This window comes from Coturnix japonica, chromosome 26 (assembly GCF_001577835.2).
Source record: "Coturnix japonica isolate 7356 chromosome 26, Coturnix japonica 2.1, whole genome shotgun sequence".
Lineage (NCBI taxonomy): Eukaryota > Metazoa > Chordata > Aves > Galliformes > Phasianidae > Coturnix > Coturnix japonica.
Window position 1 is genome coordinate 2,641,179 of NC_029541.1, and position 18,657 is coordinate 2,659,835.

The 18,657-nt window shown below is 46.5% G+C and overlaps 2 protein-coding genes across 8 annotated transcripts in view; one reads left to right on the forward strand and one right to left on the reverse strand.

The window, feature by feature from the left end:
- Positions 1-2,520: 2,520 nt before the first annotated feature.
- FAM72A (family with sequence similarity 72 member A) lies at positions 2,521-7,021 on the reverse strand. Its single transcript, XM_015885368.2, has 4 exons — positions 6,793-7,021; positions 6,153-6,230; positions 4,950-5,074; positions 2,521-4,045 (listed from the first exon to the last, which is right to left on the reverse strand). The coding sequence occupies exons 1-4, from the start codon at positions 6,942-6,944 to the stop codon at positions 3,951-3,953; spliced, it is 450 nt and encodes a 149-aa protein (XP_015740854.1). The 5' UTR covers positions 6,945-7,021; the 3' UTR covers positions 2,521-3,950.
- Positions 7,022-7,360: 339 nt separating this feature from the next.
- SRGAP2 (SLIT-ROBO Rho GTPase activating protein 2) overlaps positions 7,361-18,657 on the forward strand; it is a 75,354-nt gene continuing 64,057 nt past the window's right edge. For 2 of the 7 annotated variants that reach the window (XM_015885311.2, XM_015885313.2), the window contains exons 1-2: positions 7,388-7,464; positions 7,906-8,348. In XM_015885311.2, the coding sequence (XP_015740797.1) occupies positions 8,282-8,348 (67 nt within the window). In that variant the 5' untranslated portion in view covers positions 7,388-7,464; positions 7,906-8,281. Of the gene's footprint in view, positions 7,465-7,905; positions 8,349-11,828; positions 11,938-18,172; positions 18,271-18,657 lie in introns of those variants that run through there. The other 5 variants (XM_032449271.1, XM_032449272.1, XM_015885312.2 and 2 more) reach the window with 4 other exon arrangements.

The window sequence follows — 18,657 nt, forward strand, 5'->3', positions numbered from 1 at the left end:
CTGGGGATGCTGTTTGCCTTATATCTGACCAGCTTTGTTTCTTGTTATATTCTTTTTTCCCCCTCAGTGCTGTCCAAAATGTGAGCCTTGCTTTCTAATGAGAAATCAATAGGGTGCAGACTCACTTTGTTAAGCTTGTGTCACGCATGCACGATGACAAGGCTCTGCAGGCAGCAAAGCAGCTGAAGTGTCCCTCTGGCTGTTAACTGCCTAGAAAACAACAGTGCTTTCTTAAGGCATAACACAGTTGATATTTCTCAATGAAAAAGGATTTTGGGTGGTGCATCAGCAGCTTGGAGGTCATTTCATAATGTTGGAGGCCAGCATCCTGCTTTTCTCTTTTGTTATAGTGCATAAACTGCAGAGCACATCTCTTAATTCGATGTATTCTGAAGCCATGCAGGTTTGGAAGAACCTGTTTTGCATGCAGGCTTTTGATGCCTGTTTGGTTAAAGGGAAGGTTCACTTTGTGTGATAGAGCAAGAGGAAAGCTTAATAACGCAGCAGGGCTGTGGGAATGTTGGTGTAGAGGCAGCTTCTTGCTTGAAGTATGAGGTGACTGAGCACTGGAAGAGCTGAATCTGTTCATAGACTTGCAAGTGCACATTGGAATAGGAAGAAGTGATCTATAGCTGCAGGAACGGGCCCAGCTCAGCTCTCTGTTGCAGCCTCAGAGCTCAGACTCCTCTGCAGTTCTGGCTTTATCTCTGATGGAGCCAGTTGTGCTGTTCCCTTCCCATCCCTTGGCTGTTTTGTTTACAGTGCAGGTTCTTGGAGCCTACACGTTGCTATGCTTGGGCAGATTCTTGCACAATAAGCACCCATAGCTGTTATACTCTACGAGCCTGTAGACACTCCCTTAATCCAAATAATAGTATACAAAGGCTGTTTACTTGGGATATGTGCTGTTCCTTGGGGTATGCTTTCAGAAACCACGCAGGTTGCAAACGTAATAAGCTCTGTGACAGTAACCTCTCAAGACAAAGTAATTAGATGGTTTATAATGAACGAGCATTTTACTCAGCTTAAATTAACGCCAGCTCTTGAATGGCAGAGAGAAGAGCTGGGATGGCTCAGCCATTCCTGCCTCCTGTCATACCCAGTGAATGTAAAGCTCAGTCCCAGGAGAGGTGGCCCATCTTCATCTGGTTTGAAGAAGATGAACTGCATTCCAGGCTACAAAGAGAGCGCCTCACATGTGGAGTCTCCCTCAATAATCAACATGTTGGTTCATATTGATAGAGATCACGCTGGATTTCATTACAGGATGATGCTGACCGTGGTCTTTGCAGTGTGCTGTCGTCTCCTTGGCAGCTGCTTTGAATCTTGGAGTTGGCTGCAGTTCAGTGGCAAAGGAATTCTTTACTGTTTGTCATTGGAAAGCACTTTGGGGTGAATGGTGTTATATAAATGGGAGATTATGATTAGGCATTAATCTGTACTGGGATAATGAGGAATATTTAAATGTGCTTTTTCATCTAGCAATCTTCACTTAACAGGAAGAGGAATCAATCGATTTATCACTGTCTTGCTATGACATTCTCCTACCCCTCCAGCTGGAACAGCAGAAAATGCTTGACCACGGAGGGCAGCGTGATTGAGCAGAGCCCTGTGATCCAGATTGAAGCTATTTATCCTCAGTGGCTTTGGGAATTCGACTTTCAAATGATTTTATACAAACAAGTCTGCTATACCCTGAGCCTACCAGTCAGTGTTACACAACCTTGGGGGGATGCTGGTGCTGTGTGTGACAGCTGAGAGCCCTGTGGCAGAGGTCAGGCTATGGGCATTGATTTCAGCTAAGTGGTCAGTGGCAGGAGGCTGTGCAAGGCTGGTGGTAGCAGTGACTTTGAGTCTAAAATTGAAGGTTCTTTGCCTGTTTAATCTCTATTGAATGCAACCAGATCTGATTAGAGACATTAACGTTCTTAGAGTTAATGAGGAGAAAGGCCTGCTTTGCGTTAGATGCATCTATCAACCTGGAAGGGAACTCCAAGTGAGTCTTGGAACCTTAACCCAAAACATCAGGGCCCCATAAAGAGGCAGTGCTGGCTTTACCGCAAGCTGCTTAGTCAGGTCTATTTTAACTTCAGAGAGAAAGCTGCTCTAGATAGGGCTGGTAGGTTTGGTAACATTCCTGACAGCTGGAGCAATAGATGATGCTTGTTTACTTTTCATATACTACAAACAATTTATTATTATTATTTTTTTTTAGGATAAAGATAGAACTTACTTAAGAGTTGGCTCATCTCTTATTTCAAGCTGATGCCTGGTAGAGATGAACTAGCACCAACAGGCCTGTGTAATTATAGTAGTTCATAGTAGATCTTCCAGTTCTGTGTGCATGAGAGCAGATAAGAGAGCAAAATCAGAGTTAGTGACTTGCTGTGAAGTCCTCTATGGGTAGAGTGAGAACAGCTCTACAGTCACCTCTGCCACTGACACAGAATTGCTTCATGGTTGTGCAGATGAGGTTGAAAGTGGCAAATATGGAGCTCACAACAAAGCAGAGTTCTATTCTGGGATCTTTTTTGAGCTATTTATTATTTTGAACCATTGTTTTCATCACCTAATTGATGTCATTGCACATCCAGGCTCATTACAGCCTATAGAACGCACAATCCAAGCATTTTATTTCATGTGCAAACACAACGCAGGAAATCCAAACGAGGCATACAGACATCCATGGGCACACCAATATATACACATCAATATACATTTATACAACGCAGAAGAGGTAGCACCATTAATTAAGGAATACGTATGATGCAGTAAAGACATGAGACAAGTCAGATCTGCCTTCATTGTACCTCTTCAAAGCATCAAGAGAGGTTATGGAATGATTTATTCAGCATCAACCAGAGATTAAAAATGTAGTCAGGTCTCTTATGTGACTGTAACTTGAATTTTCCAAAGGTGATCCTTTAGGTAATGGGACAGTGGTTAATTAATAAATAGCTTTGATGAACTTTAAATCCATTCATTCTTAGAGGAATGAAGGTGATTGTATGCTTCAGGATAAAGCTAGGCACAAACCTTGAATATTTCACTTGATTGGTTTTCCCAACCTTGAAACAGACTAAATTCTGTCTTAGAGGAATGATTAAAATAAAGAAAAAACACAGAATTGGATGGATTTCAACGGTGATCTTAACCAAAGTTCTGCTGTAGTCCTGAAGTCACATTAAATGATAACAAATATCAGTATATAGGTTTAGCTGGCAGGTGTATGGGGAAAATAAACTGAAACCTCTCAACTTAATTCCTGCAAAAACATGATCCTAAAAGTACTAAAAGATGAAGGCTAGAGAACTCAGTAAGACAGCTCCCCAGTCATCATTCAGGAGCTTTCCTGCATGTCTTAGATGTCCAGAGAGCAAGCTGCTAAAAGCAAGAGAGAGATCATAGAGCCAAAGCTACAACACTTGGAGATGTTCATTTGGCTGCTCTTGAATGCTCTGGGCATAGGGTGGTCTGTGTGGCTTCACAAGCAAAGCTCCTTCAGAGCATTTTCCATCAACCAAACCAAGTATTTTTCAAGACTTTTAAGCTGTATTTCCAGCGAGTGAAAGAGCTCCCTGTTAATACTGTTATAGAAAAGAAGAAAAATACTGTCAATGACACGTGTTAATTGTGGAGATTTAAGTGTAAAAGGAAAACAGAGCAGGACCTCAGTGTAAATGCACCTGCTGTCTGTATGTCCAGGTGTTAGAGATGCAGATCTCATCAATCCGTGTCTCTGGTCAGAATGATGCATACACACCAGGTAGGTGTAAGAGATGAAGGAAGGCTACAGTAAAAGATGACAACTTCCCTTTTTAGGGTTGCTCTCCAGATTTCTTTGCTTCCTCTATTGTTGAAGCTCTGATGGGCCAGCAGGAAGAAGAGTCCAAAACAAACAGCAGCGCAATGTATCTAGGGGAAATACTGTGGTGTATCTGAGATAAATGTTATCTGATATACTCCTCCTCGGAGATGCATGACGTGTCTTCATCTGCGTTTTCCTCCAAATCTGGCAAGTTGCCCCATAGCAACACATTCACACCTGGTGGAAAAGAAGGTAAGACAAACGAGGAAGAAAACAGAAAAGGTATTTTTGGCTTGTGACCTCGTTTTCAGGTTGCTGTAGTGTCTAATTTCAGAGAGAATAACTACTTTTACTGCTGCACAACCTGGTAAATCATATTCATGTTAAACAGATCAAGACTATCCTTACTTTCCTTCCAAAGTGATCTTAAGTGTTGTTTACAGCACAGTTCAAAGAATTAAGCCCCTGTATACCGATGTATTCACGTAGCTATTGATAGTCCCTTCATGGCTGATTTATTTTTAAACACATTGATTTGAAGCACGGGTGATGCTGAAAGGTTTAGACAATAAGTTACTCTCATGTGCGAGGCAGAGAAATGATTTGTCAGAATGCTATGCACTCCTGAGGACTCAAGGCAAATTATGCTAGACACTTGGCATCCAAACAAGATCGAGCTGAATAAAGCAGTGAGCACGAGCTGTAATTTCAGCTTGAGCTAATGGGGACTCAGTTCTATAGGGTCAAAGTGACAACATGACTCACCCAAAAAAGAGTGCCCATTGGACAGCTGCCTGATAGCACAGTAAAGCCATACATACTGTTATAAATAGCAGCCAGTGGCCACGTTGCTTCTGCTCGTTATAACACTGCCTCAGAAAATCCTGACTTCTTGTCTTTGAGAACAGGAGGTTAAGTTTCCTGATGAAGGCTAATTTCTTCTAGAAGCATTAACTTACCAAATAACTACCCCTACCTCCTCCAAAGTAGCTCGCTAGATTAGCAATACAGTAACACTTGCTGTATGCCTCCATATGTTATATGTTCTCCATATGCTTTAACTACATTGAGATGTCTCATTAGAAAGTGGATTTGGAATTCAGGATTTCAGGGAAGAGAAGGAAACATATGTGTTCCTTACCAGAAGAGTCTAGTCTGTTGGTGCCAAAGACTGCTTGGCTATAGAACATCCAGAAGTGACCATTATTACAGGACAGCAGGCAAGGTTTGCAGGGAGAAATCACATGATAACCCACTATGTTACCACTGGAAAGACAAGTGAAATAGTGAGAGACGCAAATGCCTGATGGAAAGGTAATGCTTTTTAGTTTATCTAACTCAAATTAGTGTTCTATAGCCAGAGAACAAGACAGCCATGCGATGTGATAAAGTTAAGGGAACGTAATTAAGCAAGCATCAAAAATATTTAGGGAACATCTGCCAGAAGTTATGGGATATCAAAGTTTTACATCTTTGGCACAGAGAACCATTTAGTAACACACAAATTGTGTAATCCAGAGTAATAATCTGGAGTAGTTTGCATACCAATGGGACTGTATCACTAATAATTGTATTGTTTTTTTTCCTGTAGGCCAGTGGCTCCATTGGAATCAAATCCATCATGTGCATATAGTCCCTCTACAGAGAAACAATGTGTATGAGAGAGTATCAGGAGTAGGAGGAGTATTGAGACTGAGAACAGCGATGCCTTATCTGGTTGGAGCTTAATGATAGGTTTTCTGCTTTCTCTGTCACGTACAGTGAGATATTTCTGTCATGAGAAGACAAAATTTGGCCATAACCCACTCCTACCCTTTAAATGGGAACAAGGTAAAAGTCACAGTCATGAAGCAGGGAGGATTCTCTCAACTCCACGAGAAACGTGTTAGGGTTGTTTTTTAATCTTAAATATCACGCATTAGTAAAGAGGATAAAAGAACTCCAAGAACTTTAGTGACAGCATCTTCCATCTGCTAGCAACAACTAGATCTGCCAAGAGGATGTTCTATTAATTAGAATGAATAACCACTTCTTACTGCGGCCTTATTCACACAATTATCTCAGTGTCGAAGCAGACGTTTAATCAAGCAGGTGGCATGCAAGCCTTCCCATACACTCAGACTACTGACAAGGTTGTCACATTTCCACTTGGGACTTGGGGCAGAAATAGACTGGCAGCCAAGCCTAGAAGCAGTGGGCTGAGTTCCTATCAGGCAGCATTAAATCTGAAATGGAGCATGCAATCTGTTCCAAAGCTGAAGGAACTACAGTGAGAAGGCTGAGCAGCACTGGGGCTCTGCATGCACCATGGGTGGGTGCTGCTGGCTCTGAATGACATCCTTACCACTTCAAACATGCGATGTTCTTCAGTTTGCACTTGCAGATCTCAGTGAAGTAACAGCTGCCGATGAAGTCAATGGTGCTGGGTGGGAAGAATGGACAAGTTTAGCTACGGTTCTGCATCCAGCAGCAAGGATTCAATAATACAGACGTGAAATCCCAACAGAGCCGTGTTAGTGTCAGTTTTACGCACCTCTTCATTCATTTCAAGCTCTCCCAGGAGGAAACTGGGTCTGTTTCTTATCGGATAGGGGTGATGCTCCCAAGGGAATAAAGACCCACATGATGCCCCTATTGGGTTTGCAATGGAGAACACATAAAGTCCTCCCACACCACCAGCACCCACAGATAGGGCCCTACAGCCTCATGGCCCAGCTCCCAGCAGCTTAAAGCCTTGGGTAAAGCAGGCCTTGGATCTCATATCTCCTTTTAACCCCCTACTTTTCTTATTAACATCGTTTTTCAATCTTATTTCCTTAGCATTCAAATGTAGCTATGGGAAAGCAGCACAGCCAGCCCTTAAGCCTTGTTGTTCCAGGAACAGGTTGGTTGTGTTTGCAGGTTATCACAGCTCACTTTATGTTCCAATATCTCTCCCTATGGGGTCTGAGGCCTAATTCGGGCCTACCCGACTCGGTTCTTACCCCGAAGGTGGGATGTCTGTGGAGAAAAGGTCGGTGTCGGTGTCAGCCAGCAGCACGGCCTTCATCCCCCGTGAGCTCAGCACCTGCTGGCAGTAGCGGCAGCACAACACGGTCACGTTCCGATCCGCGAACGTGCAGCCATTGCCCGACATTGCGGGCGGCCGCCTGTGGTACGGCTGCACCCGTAACGGTCGCGCTTCTTCCTGTCAGTTTGAAATCCCAACCTCAGTCAGCTATTGGTCGTAGCAAGACACGCCCCCTATTCTGATTGGTGGAGAGAAAAGGCGGGGTGATCTCTTTCCTGCTCGGTATTGGAGGAGATGGGTGGCACCACCCCTACCGGCAGGACATTGGTGGAGGGGTACGCCCTGCTTCACTCTCATTGGTCCCTCCAGCGAGTCATTTGCATACCACGCCCCGCCCCTCCGCAATCCTCGGGGCGGAGGCCTCAGCTCTACGCCAAGCCCCGCCCACTTCACCACAGAGGGGCGGAGCCACGGTGTTATCTCCCGATTGGCTGCCACGCCTGCTTATCACCCTAAATCTCTCCATCCATTGGTCGAGCAGAGTGGAGGGGGCGGGACAAGCTGCTGGCTACCGAGGGGGTTAGCGGGTGGCGGGCGGCAGCGCTCAGAAGACGGCGGGTGAGTGAGGGGGCGACACAGCGCCCAGGTAACAGCGGGCAGCAGCCGCTGGGCCTCCCTATACAGCCCCTTATACAGCCCCTTACAGCCCCTTATAGCCCCTTACAGCCCCTTATACAGCCCCTTATAGCCCTTTAAAGCCCCTTACAGCCCCTTCCCCTTCAGCTCTATCCCTGTGGTGAGGGCCCGTGTGTGTGTATGTGTGTGTGACCCCCCCCCCCTATAATGGGATCCGCCGCCGTTTCCTTCCCCACCGCCCTTATTGTTCTGTATGGCGGGATGCGGATCCGTTGTGTTTATTCACTCCTTCCTCCCATGGGGGTGTATGTGTGGGGGGGGTAAAAGAGATTAAAAAAGGGTGATAAAAAAGCATAAACCCCCCCAAAAGAAGCGGATACTGAGGGGGTGCCGCCCCCCTCCCCGCCCCTCCTCACCTGCCCGCCCCTAAAGCTCCGCTCCCTCTTTGCAGGCACACGGCGACGGAGCCGCTGGACGGATCGGATTCACAGCCCCCTTTACGACTCCCCCCCACCCCATTAAACCCCATTAAACCCCATTACAACCCCATTAAACCCCATTATAACCAGCCATGCGCTGCCCCACGACGGGAGGGGTCGGGCTGATGCTGCGCTGCCGCCCTGCTGCCCCCCACCCCATCTCCATGGACTGATCCCTTTTCCAACCCTTATTCTTCCTCTCCCCCCCCCCCCCCCCCCCCCCTTTTCCCCCCCCCCTTTTTTTCCCCCTTCCCCTCCCTATATATATATCTATATAATCGTGGCGTTGAGGGCGAGTCGCCTTTATAGGTCGTGGATCCGCTTGGAGGTTTTTTTAAGCTTGAAAACATGACGTCGCCAGCCAAATTCAAAAAGGATAAGGAGATCATCGCCGAATACGACACTCAGGTGAAAGGTAGGGACCCGCTTCGTTTCCATTTCCCGTCTGCTCCATGTCTGCCCATGGCCATGGTGGGAGTTTGCAGTGTGGATGTTGGGTGGGGAAGGGGAAATGCTTTGCAGATTGCTTGGAATCTGCAGGGCTGGCTTGTAATGCAATGCTGGGTTTGCCATGCAATGCTGGCTTTGCTATTTAATTCTGGTTTTGCTTTGCAGTGCCTTTTTTTGCCCCCCCCTTCGTCTTCCATAGGGTGAGTTCCTCCCCGTGCTGTTGCTATTTTAAGGTGTCTCGGCTTTCTTAACCAACGAGACGGATCTTTTTGAGTGTTCCGAGGGATCCGTGTTGTTCTGTCTGCTGTTCTGAGCCGGGGTTTGGCGTTTGAAATATGAGAGCCGCTTAATTGCTTTTTAATCCTCCCAGCGTTGGAATCTTTGCAGTATCTATGCGGGGTCGGAAGAGCCTCTTTCAGTCAGCGGTAACTGGGACTTTGTTGGGGTCCCTGTAAAGCAATTTGTGCTGGAAAGTTCCATTATTCGGGCTTTTGCTGTTGGTCAGCCCCTTCCATTGCTGCCTGCTCTCCTCCCTGTGCTCTTGAGTGCAACGCCTCAAGGTTGCATGCAGGCAGAGCTTGAAGCAAGCTGATGCTCCAATGTTACTCCAATATCATTGCAGGGAAGGTAATAAAGCAGCAGAGGCATATTTGCAATGATTGTGCAAACCTTCAGCAGAATTCAGCTGGTTGGGCTGCAGGCCATCATGTGCCAAAGGGGAAAGAGGAAAAAGAAGAAGATGGTGAAATGTCTGCTGAGCTTCTTGTTTTTTGCTGTAAAGTTTTTCAATAGGAGGCTTATTAAGAGCAATCCTGGTTGCTCGTGCTTGGCTCGGTGTGTGGCTGTGAGGGCGTTAGGAGGGTTCGTGATTTATCTCATGGGTTCAAACTTGCTTGGTATGCTTGTAGCCTGCAAGAAGGATGGCCTTTGGGCAGGGCTGACAGCGTGAAATCAATGGGAGTTTAAAACAACAGCAACAAAAAAAAGCTGGTTTCAATCTGAAGTAGGAAACCTGGATTGAAAGTGATGATTAAAAATCACCCTGCTATTATACGCTGAGCTGTTTCCTCCTGCTGGGGGTGTGTGCTGCTTGTGGGCCATTGGGGTGGCTTGGTGTGTCCCATCCTGACCCCAGTGCTGTGCACATAGAAGAGATTTGGGCAGCTTTGTTTTAAACCATGGCACAGCTGAGTAAATGTAGGGTTGGGTAAGAGCTGCTTTTGATGGGCTTTGTTTGTCAATTGGGTTCTCGAAGATAGAAATGGAGAAGAATGGGTTTCTTTTTTACTCGTTGAGTTTCTGTTCCTGTTTTCTCATCGTTGCTAATGGAAATGGGAATTGGAGACTGTGATAGTTGGTAAATGCAGTATTTGGGATGAAAGGAAATAAATACTGACTGTGATGTGTCAAAGGGACACAGTGACCGGTAGGGCTGTAGAATCAGTCGGGCTCATCCCACCTCTCCGTGTGTTAGAAAAGCAAAACCATTTTCTTTCTCATTTAAAAGAGTCCAACAGGAGCAGAGCTGGGAGGAGCCCTCCATCTGCAGAGACCATCGGTGCCAGAGCTTGAATCAGCTCCTCCTGTGTGCTCCAGCTGCATCTCCATCCTCTGGGCAGCTCTGGGCTCCCGTCCCCACGTGGTGGAGCTTGCCTTACATCTCACATGCTTTGGTTTCAGGTCAGATAGCAATCTGGCAGCATCAGAGTGGAAGGACCTCTTCAGCTTGTAATGCAGGAGGGCGCTGGGTTGTGCTGCAGTGGGAGCATGAGCAGTGAATTAAGCACTCACATGTGGTGCTGCCCAGTCATTAAGCATCCAGCAGAATATTGGTGTCCTGATGGTGTTTGTACACAGGGACAGCATGGAAGTGGTGCTCACTGGGCTGATGCGATGTTCAGCATCTTCTGTGACAATGGTGGGAATGAGACAAGTTGGGTGCTGGTGCATTGGCTGCTCTTCTCCTCATGGGGGGGAGCTCTGGGATGTTCTGTGCTGGTATTTAGCACACTCAGTGCTGGGTTCTGTGTTTAGAGGCTCCATTTAAAAGCATTTACCCACTAACGTACTCAAGTGCTTTAAATTATTACTGATCGAATGATTGAGCTTTGTTTAAAAATTTAATAGTCTTAAGTTAATCAACGACTACTTCCAGGATGATATTGGTTTATGGCTAATAGATCATTTACACAATGCTTTCTGGTTTTCTGTTGCTAAATTAACTTGGTAATTCTTTATTGTAAGAAGTGTATGGGGGGGGGGGGGATGGGATGCTGATGGAGGAGACTTTGTTCTCCCTTCCCTGTGTGTATGGTCTTATAGCAGCCAGCTCTATGCTTTTTGGGATGAGATTCTTGCAGTGGTTTCTGCATGCAGCTAGTGATGTTAGGTTAAGATGGGAAAGGTTGAACTCTTCCATATTGACCAGGGGATGGGGAAGGTGTGATGTCTTTGCAGGTACCAGTGCGGCATCCATGTGCAGCCTGTGTTAACCAGGTCTGAGCTCACAACCGACCACCTGAGCTCCCTCCAGTCTCAGATAGGTGATGATCCAATGCAAGTCCAGTGTCAGACCTCTGCCTTGCAGGTATCGAAGTGTTGGTGGGCACAGCCTGCAGCGTTGGGCTGTGCTGCCTGGTCCCTGTGTGCTGCTGGGTCTGAGTCTGGCTGTGCTCCTTATGAAACCTCCCTGAGATCACTGCTTTGGGGGGGGGGATGATGAAATGGCCGTGTTACACAGCAGGAATTCTCTAGACAAGACAACATGGGGTCAGCAGGGGAGGGAAGCATGGCTTTGATATGTCCCTGTACCATGTGCTCGCAGAGATGCTGAGTTCTGTGAAGCTGGAAAGTGAGATTCTGCCGTTTCCATATGGAGCCTTTGATATCTCGAGCTCATCCCCTTGTTTGGATTGTCTGTCCCGATTCCCTTCCACAAGTTGTGGTAAAGCAGAAATAATGACTTTATTCTGTGCCATTCGGGCTGTGCCCCACCGAGGGCTCTCAGACTGATATTTGGTTTCATGTATTAAATCAGAGCGTGCATCTGCTGTGAAAAGCCAGTGATTTATCTCTTAATTCTTCACATATATATATATATATATTTTTCTCCTCGCGTCCCATGGGAGCATTATATTTAATTAGTTTGTATGAAGCTCCAGTAAATAGCTCCATGGTTCGGGCTACAGCAATTTAATGCTGATTGTATTTATTTTTACATGCAGTGAGAGCACAGGGGCTGCTCCTGTCCTTCAGCAGGCTCTGACAAAGGCAGCACCTGCAATACTCAAAGCAGTCCTGGGGCTGTGGGGTTTGGTTTAGTAGGGGAGGGGGATCTATTCAGTGCATCCCAACAGGGAGAAGAAGGAGAGGAGGAGTCCCCCAGGTGCTGCTCTGATGTCTGAATGCTTCTTTTAATCACCCCTAAATTGCTGATCCATTTCAGGTTGGCTCTGGTGGTATATCTGATCATAGGAAGGAAGGCTTGGGTTGGAAGGGATCCAGCGCCCTGCAGCAGGCAGGGCTGCCAACCACTACGTCAGGGACTAGATCAGGTGAGCTTCAATTCCTCAGGCAAGCAAAAAAGCAAGGAAACTAAACAAGCTGTTCCCCTCCAAGCTCCCAGTCTGCCCTTGAGCTTGTGGAAGCTACGCTATGCAGAACTGATGGTGATCTTTTGTCCTGAGCATTGCATGTGATTGGAAGCCGTGCCTTCTGGCCATCAACCAGGCCATCAATGCAGGTTGGTGTTCCATGGGTTAGGTCTTCTGTGCAGTCTGTTAGCTCACTCAGCATTACTCTGCTGACACTCAGCACTGCACACAGTGCCTTTCCCAACCCATGCCCTGGTGTGGTTCACTTGAACAGTTTTACATTTTGAGATGTTGAGTTTGTGTGCATTTGATTACAGTGTGCCTTTAGAATGTCAAACTACCTTTTAAGGGGTTTTTACAGTTAATCACTGCTCTGTATGTGTGTAAGTGGTTCCAGTTGTGTGCAGCAATGACTTGCTCCAAACTCTGGCTGTGGAACTGCTTGGGGATCATCTGTTTCTGTGCAGTTCCTGATAGTGCTAATCCCTGGGTGCTGTGTTGCCAGGACGGGGAAGAGGCTGCTGGGCGATGGGTTTGATGTTGCAGCAATAGTTTGTTCTTCTTTGTCATATGCACAGCTCCTACTAATGGGTTATTAACGAGGCAACAAAGAGGTGATAAAATGCTCTTTCTTCCTGCTTGCTTCTTGATTTCCTTAATTCCTGGTTAGGTCTGTGTTGCAAATCCAAGTGTAAGGCAAGAGATTGGAGCTGACCCTGAGCACTGAGGTGTTGAGGTTCATCCCAAAAGCAGAAGGAATTGTCAGAGCAAATGTAGGAGTCCTATTAAGAATTCACTGCTTATATCCATCCTTCTCCCATCCTTCCAATTGCAAGAGCCCATTTTGCATTCCTCCTTCTTTTCTCCTCTTCTTCCAGAGCAGCAAGGCAGAACAGAGCCTTGTTTTGGGTAGATGTCAGCATAGTGGTCAACAGAGCTCTTGAATTGAGTGTGAAAGCCTATGAATGTGCATGTGAAATGACTGTCAGGGAAGCTCTGCTGATGTGTTTTCCCAAGTAGATGCTGCAGATGGATTTGAGCTATGTCAAATGTTATTTCTTGCCATCAAAATAACTATTGGTGTGTAACTCTAGAGCTCCTGATCCCCATCACTTTCAGTTGGTTCAGTGAGAGTTAATCTCTCTCTCTCTCTCAAAGCCGGAGGGGTTGGGAACGGGCAAATAAATAAATAAAGCACTTCCTTTTCAGTTCTGGATGTGAAAGGAGTCACAAAATGCTCGTGGGATTCTCCCCTATCCTTTAAAAAGCCTCTTTTCCCCTCTCAAACACTTTCTCTCCAGGTGTTGGCCAACGCGGTGCCTACATTCCTTGCTCTGAGTGCTGCCAGCGAGCTGCAAAACAACTTCTACACTCATTTACTTCTGTGCTACCAGCTGAACCAGGCTGGGAGCTGACTTATCTGGAGGCCCAGAAGCAGCTCCTGGCTTTTTGGCTCTTGAGTAGGAGCCAAATAAACAGATTAACTATAAACCGAGAGAGGATTTCTTTCTTCTGCAGCAGAGAAGTGCTGCAGCAGGGTAATTTGGTCAGCCCTGCTCATTCAGAGGCTGTTTTTTATTGCAGGACTTTCCAGGAAGAGCTTTTTGGCTTCCATCCTTTTAAGTAGGGAAGGCTTTTTTGGTTTGTTTTTGTACCGCTGTCATTGGGCAAAGGTTTTCCTGCAGATGTCAGCCATGGAGCTGTGTGATTCATGGATGGGGGGTGCTCACATCTACTGAAAGTAATGCAGTTGTTGCCCAGGAATCAGTCCCTGGCTGCCTTTGGGTAGCTGTCCCAACCTGCTTTAAGGATGTTTTGTGGTGTTTCTTTTGAGGAAGGCAGGTTTTGTTTCTCTTCAGCTGTGCTCTGAACATGCGGATGAGCTGTGCTCTGTGCGGAGATCCTCCATCAATGGAAATACTTCTGTATCATTGCTATGTTCTTGTAAGGTGAACTGTGCCAGGTGAGCAGATCTGCTTTCCTCACCCCAGCCCTTAATACAGCACTATCTGAGGAGGGAGAGGACGAGAAGGAGCCCTCACACCACTGCTGTGGTGTCAGGGGATGTCTGGATTTGGCTGTGAATAAAACACAGCCCTTCATGCTCTCAGCCCTGCATCCTCACCTTAGCGTGGCCCTATTTAAGATGCCTATTGGATCAGCTTTGGATGCAGCGGCATAAATCAGTGCTGTGTCTTTGAGGATGCTCCTCTGTTAGTATTTAACTTACTAAGGTAGGCATTACGGGCAGTTCCATGTAATGCATTTCTTGACTCCAGCTCTCACTGGGACGGTGCTTTTGCTGCCCTCCCATCCCCATTCATCAGGGAGGGCCCTTTGTGTACCTTACTGTGCTGAGTTCACTTCTAAAGCTGTTGGTGGCACCATGAATACCCCTCTGGGAGATGATGATCATTAACTCGGAATGAAGCTGTCTAGAAAACCAGTTCTTGGATATCATCCACCTACAGAGCAGAACTGGGACATACAGAGTGATGCTTAATGGAATGTGGCTGTGCCTCCTTTTAGGAGCTCTCCTGCCTGCAGCATTTCACATCTCCGGTGATGGAGTTATGTTATTTGTTTTGTCTTCAGTAGATGGAAATTCAGGTCTGCGGGCGATAAGGGAGAAATAGCAGCACTTCCAAGCACTGGGTCTGCTGCAGATCTGTTCTGAACAGTCATAGCTGATGGACATGGAGTGCTCAGAAAGCTCAGCATAGAGAAGCTGTACCCAAACAGCTGTTATTGCTGTGAAGAAGGGAAGTTTCCTTTTGCTTAATACATGCAGTGGATGTATTAAGGAGTAACAATGACAAACCAGAATATACTAAATATTTTATGAACTGTATGAGCACTGAGCAGCACCACAGAAGCTTTTCCCTTGCGTTCGATAACCAGCTATCCAGAAACTTAATAAATGAACGTCTCTATGAAGTGGTTTTGGAAAGGAGCCTGTTCTTGCTTTGGTCTCTTTAATGAAAATAACTCTTCCTAGCTTTGTGTTCTTTCCATCTGTTGAAGAGAGGCCTGTGTCATCCCATTTATACCCCCCCCAAATATCAGCACTCCAACACTATCTGTGCTGCTGGTTGCTGCTGTTCCCATATCAGCACTGCAGGAGTGACCCATGGCACTGCAGGAGGATGCTGAAACACCAACAGAATTGGTTGGAGCCAGCCCAGAATCGTGCAGCTGGGAAAGGGAGGGAGGGGATGAGTTCTGTGCTCTTAAAGGGAGGAACAATTGCAACGCTGCAAAGGTCACAGGATATCGTAATGATGTTTGGATGGAAACTTTAGCTTGCAATGAATGAAAATGTGCTTGTGTGTTTTCCCCCCGGAGCTGAGCGTCTGAAAGATCTGGATACTTCTTGTTCTGTTTCGTTTCTATTTATGTTGTGTTTTTTGTTTGTTTTTTTTTACCTCGTTTTGTGGCTCTTCCATGAGTTGTGCTATAGAAAGGAGAAGCAGAGGGCGGGCAGCACGCAGCTGCTGGCAGAGGCTTAGCTGTGTGTTGCTTTAATCAAAGCTGGGGCATTAGTAGTTTGTGGTTAATCAGAGGGTTCCCTGCTTTAACTCAAATTATCTCTTCTTTTCCCCCCCTTACATCCATCAGAATGAACCTAATAGCTGTGAGGAGCTTGGTGCATCCCTCTGCTGCTGAAATGCCTTTCATCTCTTTCTCTCTCTCTCTCCAGAAGCTGTGTCTCTAAGTGCCCTGGGGGCAGATGGGGCTGAGCCTCGCATATAAACCAAGGGAAGAAATCCCAGAGTTGGGCTGGGTGGAAAATCCCTATCAGGTTGGATTCGTCTTTTATGTGCTGAAAGCAGCGAGCAATGAATTGGTGGCTGGGTCTGAGGGAGCACCCATGAGCATCACAATGCCATGATCCTCGAGGGAGGAAGGCTCTGTTTATATCATGGCAAGGAGCTGGTGGTCAGTAGATCCAGCCTAAGGAGTGTGTAAAGCTGCTGTGCTTTCCTGCTGCTGTGGGTTCCTCCAGGAGCAGCATCTGTAAGTGGCACAGCTCTGTAATGAGTACTTGCTGCAAGCTGGAGGATCAGCTGTAATTTTCTCCATACTCTGTTGCCTTTTCCAGCTCCCCAGCACCGTCCCCGTGGTTTTCTGATTAGGATTCATGCAAATAGTTCCTCGTGGCACACCCTCCTCCAAAGCCAGAGGAGAAAGACTGGCTGCTGTGGTTGGGATGAAAGCTCTGCTGCTTTGCTGTTACCTTCAGTTAGGGATTCTGGATCTTGTGATAGGTTTACAGTTGTGCTTGCTGAGTTATTTATATGTTGACTATTTAAACACATCTATCAGTTCGGAAAGAGTGATGGTTCTCCTTTCAAGGAGATTGCTTTGAGGTGCTACGTGGAAATGCGCAGGTGGGGGACGAGAGTTGAAAGCTGTATGTATCTGCAGAAAAGAGTCCATTCACTTCTGTGTTTTCAGTATTTATGCAGCTAAATATAGTGGTGTCACTGTGCTGCTTGGGGTGCTGGGCAGCATCTTTCACATCCGAGATCTAGAAGATGCAGAGGAGCAGTGCTGTATTCAGAGCAGACCAAGAGGAGGTGCGGAGATTAAAGGGCAGCCAATTACTTGACCTGACCTTAAATCTCAGCGGGGTCGTTGTGTTATGGGATTCCATTACAGATCTGGAAATGCATTGAGAGAACATTGTGGATTTCTTTACCTTCTCTTGGTCTGGCAGTGCAGCCCGTATGGTTGGAGATGTGCAGGAATACCCTGAGCAACAGCTGTGCAGCTTCTGCTTCTCTGCTCTCTTCATCCAGCAAGGAACAATCAGAAGCAATTCCATGAGCAAGGCACTGAGTTGGATTGGCATGTAGCTAAATTGCAGCCAGACAGCACTCAGAGCTCTTCTCTTCACTCCTTTTGCTCCTCTTTCCTCTTTGTCCACCCTGCCTTTGGGAATTGGACAGGGAACGAGTGGGAAAGAGATGCTCCATTGAAACTTCAGAATGCAAATAAACAGGTTTGCTATTTTTAAATGCCAGTTGTTTTTGTTTTTGATGGTTCTTTCAAAGTTGTTCTTGCTCCAGTGGGAATGAGTCTGAATGAATGTTTCCTTGCTGGGTTATTTTTAGGAGTTAAGGGCTTACACGATCCTCAGTGCTGGAAGAGATTGACGGTCGTGAATGTCAGATGTGCTTTAAAACCTTTAAACTGCCAAAAAGATGGGTGAGTTGAGAACGTGGCCAGAGATGCTCACCCACCTCTTGCACAGTGGGCACTTCCCTGCAGCTGTGAGTGCTCAGTGCTGCAGCACACCCTGCAGCCCTTCCCTGCTGAGCCATCCCAAGGCTTTCTCATCTTCCTATCAGCTGGGGCTGGAACAGACACAGCTACAAAGCAATCGTTCGCATCCAAGGAAGGGGAAAAGTGCATGGAGAGCTAAGAGGAATGCATTTGGCTGTGTCAGTAGTTAGGGTGGGCTGTCAGTTGGGATCCTGGTGATGTCATTTCCTACATGCCTTAGCTTGGTTTGAGGTTAGGCTGCTCACACTGATGTGTTTCTATGGGGTGGATATTCTCTGCATAGTGGTGGTGGTGGGGATGTCTGTTATTATTGATGGCAAATGGTTAACAGCGTGGTTAGGCTAAGTAAATGAATAGTACAGACTGCATTTCTTTCACTACCTAAGTTAGTATTTTTATGCTCCTTCGCTTCCCCACGTGGCTGTTTTGGGTGTAAATTCGAGCTTCTACAGGTATTTCTGTGTAATTCAATGGAAGAATTACTGAATTGCCAGCATACTGCACGTGCACCAGCCAGCAATGGAGGTAATATTTACCCTATGGAAGAAATTCAGTGTACAATCTCTCTTCCCACCCAGGTTATTCATTGGTTCTATATGTGTCATGGATGTTCCAAAACTGGATGCTGCGGTGGTAGCAGTGTTGTGACCACGGCTTCAGTGCAAGTCTGACTCCACGCTGTGTCATTAGCAGGCAGCCTTTGGGGATGCAGTGATGCTGCAGGCTGTGCTAGCTTTGACTTCCCGTATGGAGCTGACATTCAAAGAGAAACTTGCTCGTTTGACACTTTAAATAGCTCTCAGATGGAAACGTGGATAGCGAGCGCACAATGCTGCGGCTGCTGGGCTGTGTGGGCTCTGTGGTTCTATTATTAGCTGACAATAGCCGGAATGAGAAGCCATAGAGCTGTGTGGCCTCTGAACTGTTTGTCATCCTGGAGCCAGAGGTCCTTTCTTGCACTTCTTAGAGACCTCATGCTCGTTTTCTTTGCTGGGTGGTAGAAGGGTAAGTGGCATTTGAAACTGATGTACAAATTCTGCTTCCTTGGGGTAACGCTTCTGACTGTATAGCAGCACATCTTCCCCATGGAGTGCTTGGAAGGTGACAGTCTGCCAATGGAGCAGAGTGCTTCCTGGTGCTTTCACAGTCAGATTTGGTGTATGATGGGTGTGCTGAACATTGCTGCATCCTTCTGGGTGAGCTGAAGTGATACATTTGGCACCTGATAACCAATGCAGACCCACCCTCAGCACCAAATGCCATTCTGGTCTTTGAATATAGTTTTAATAGCTCTTTTTCTTGTTTAGAGTAAATCTTGGTCTGGTTTTCCACTTGTTCTGTGCCCTGTCTTCCATCCAGGTTGCACACCAAAACAAGGCTCATGAGTGTTGC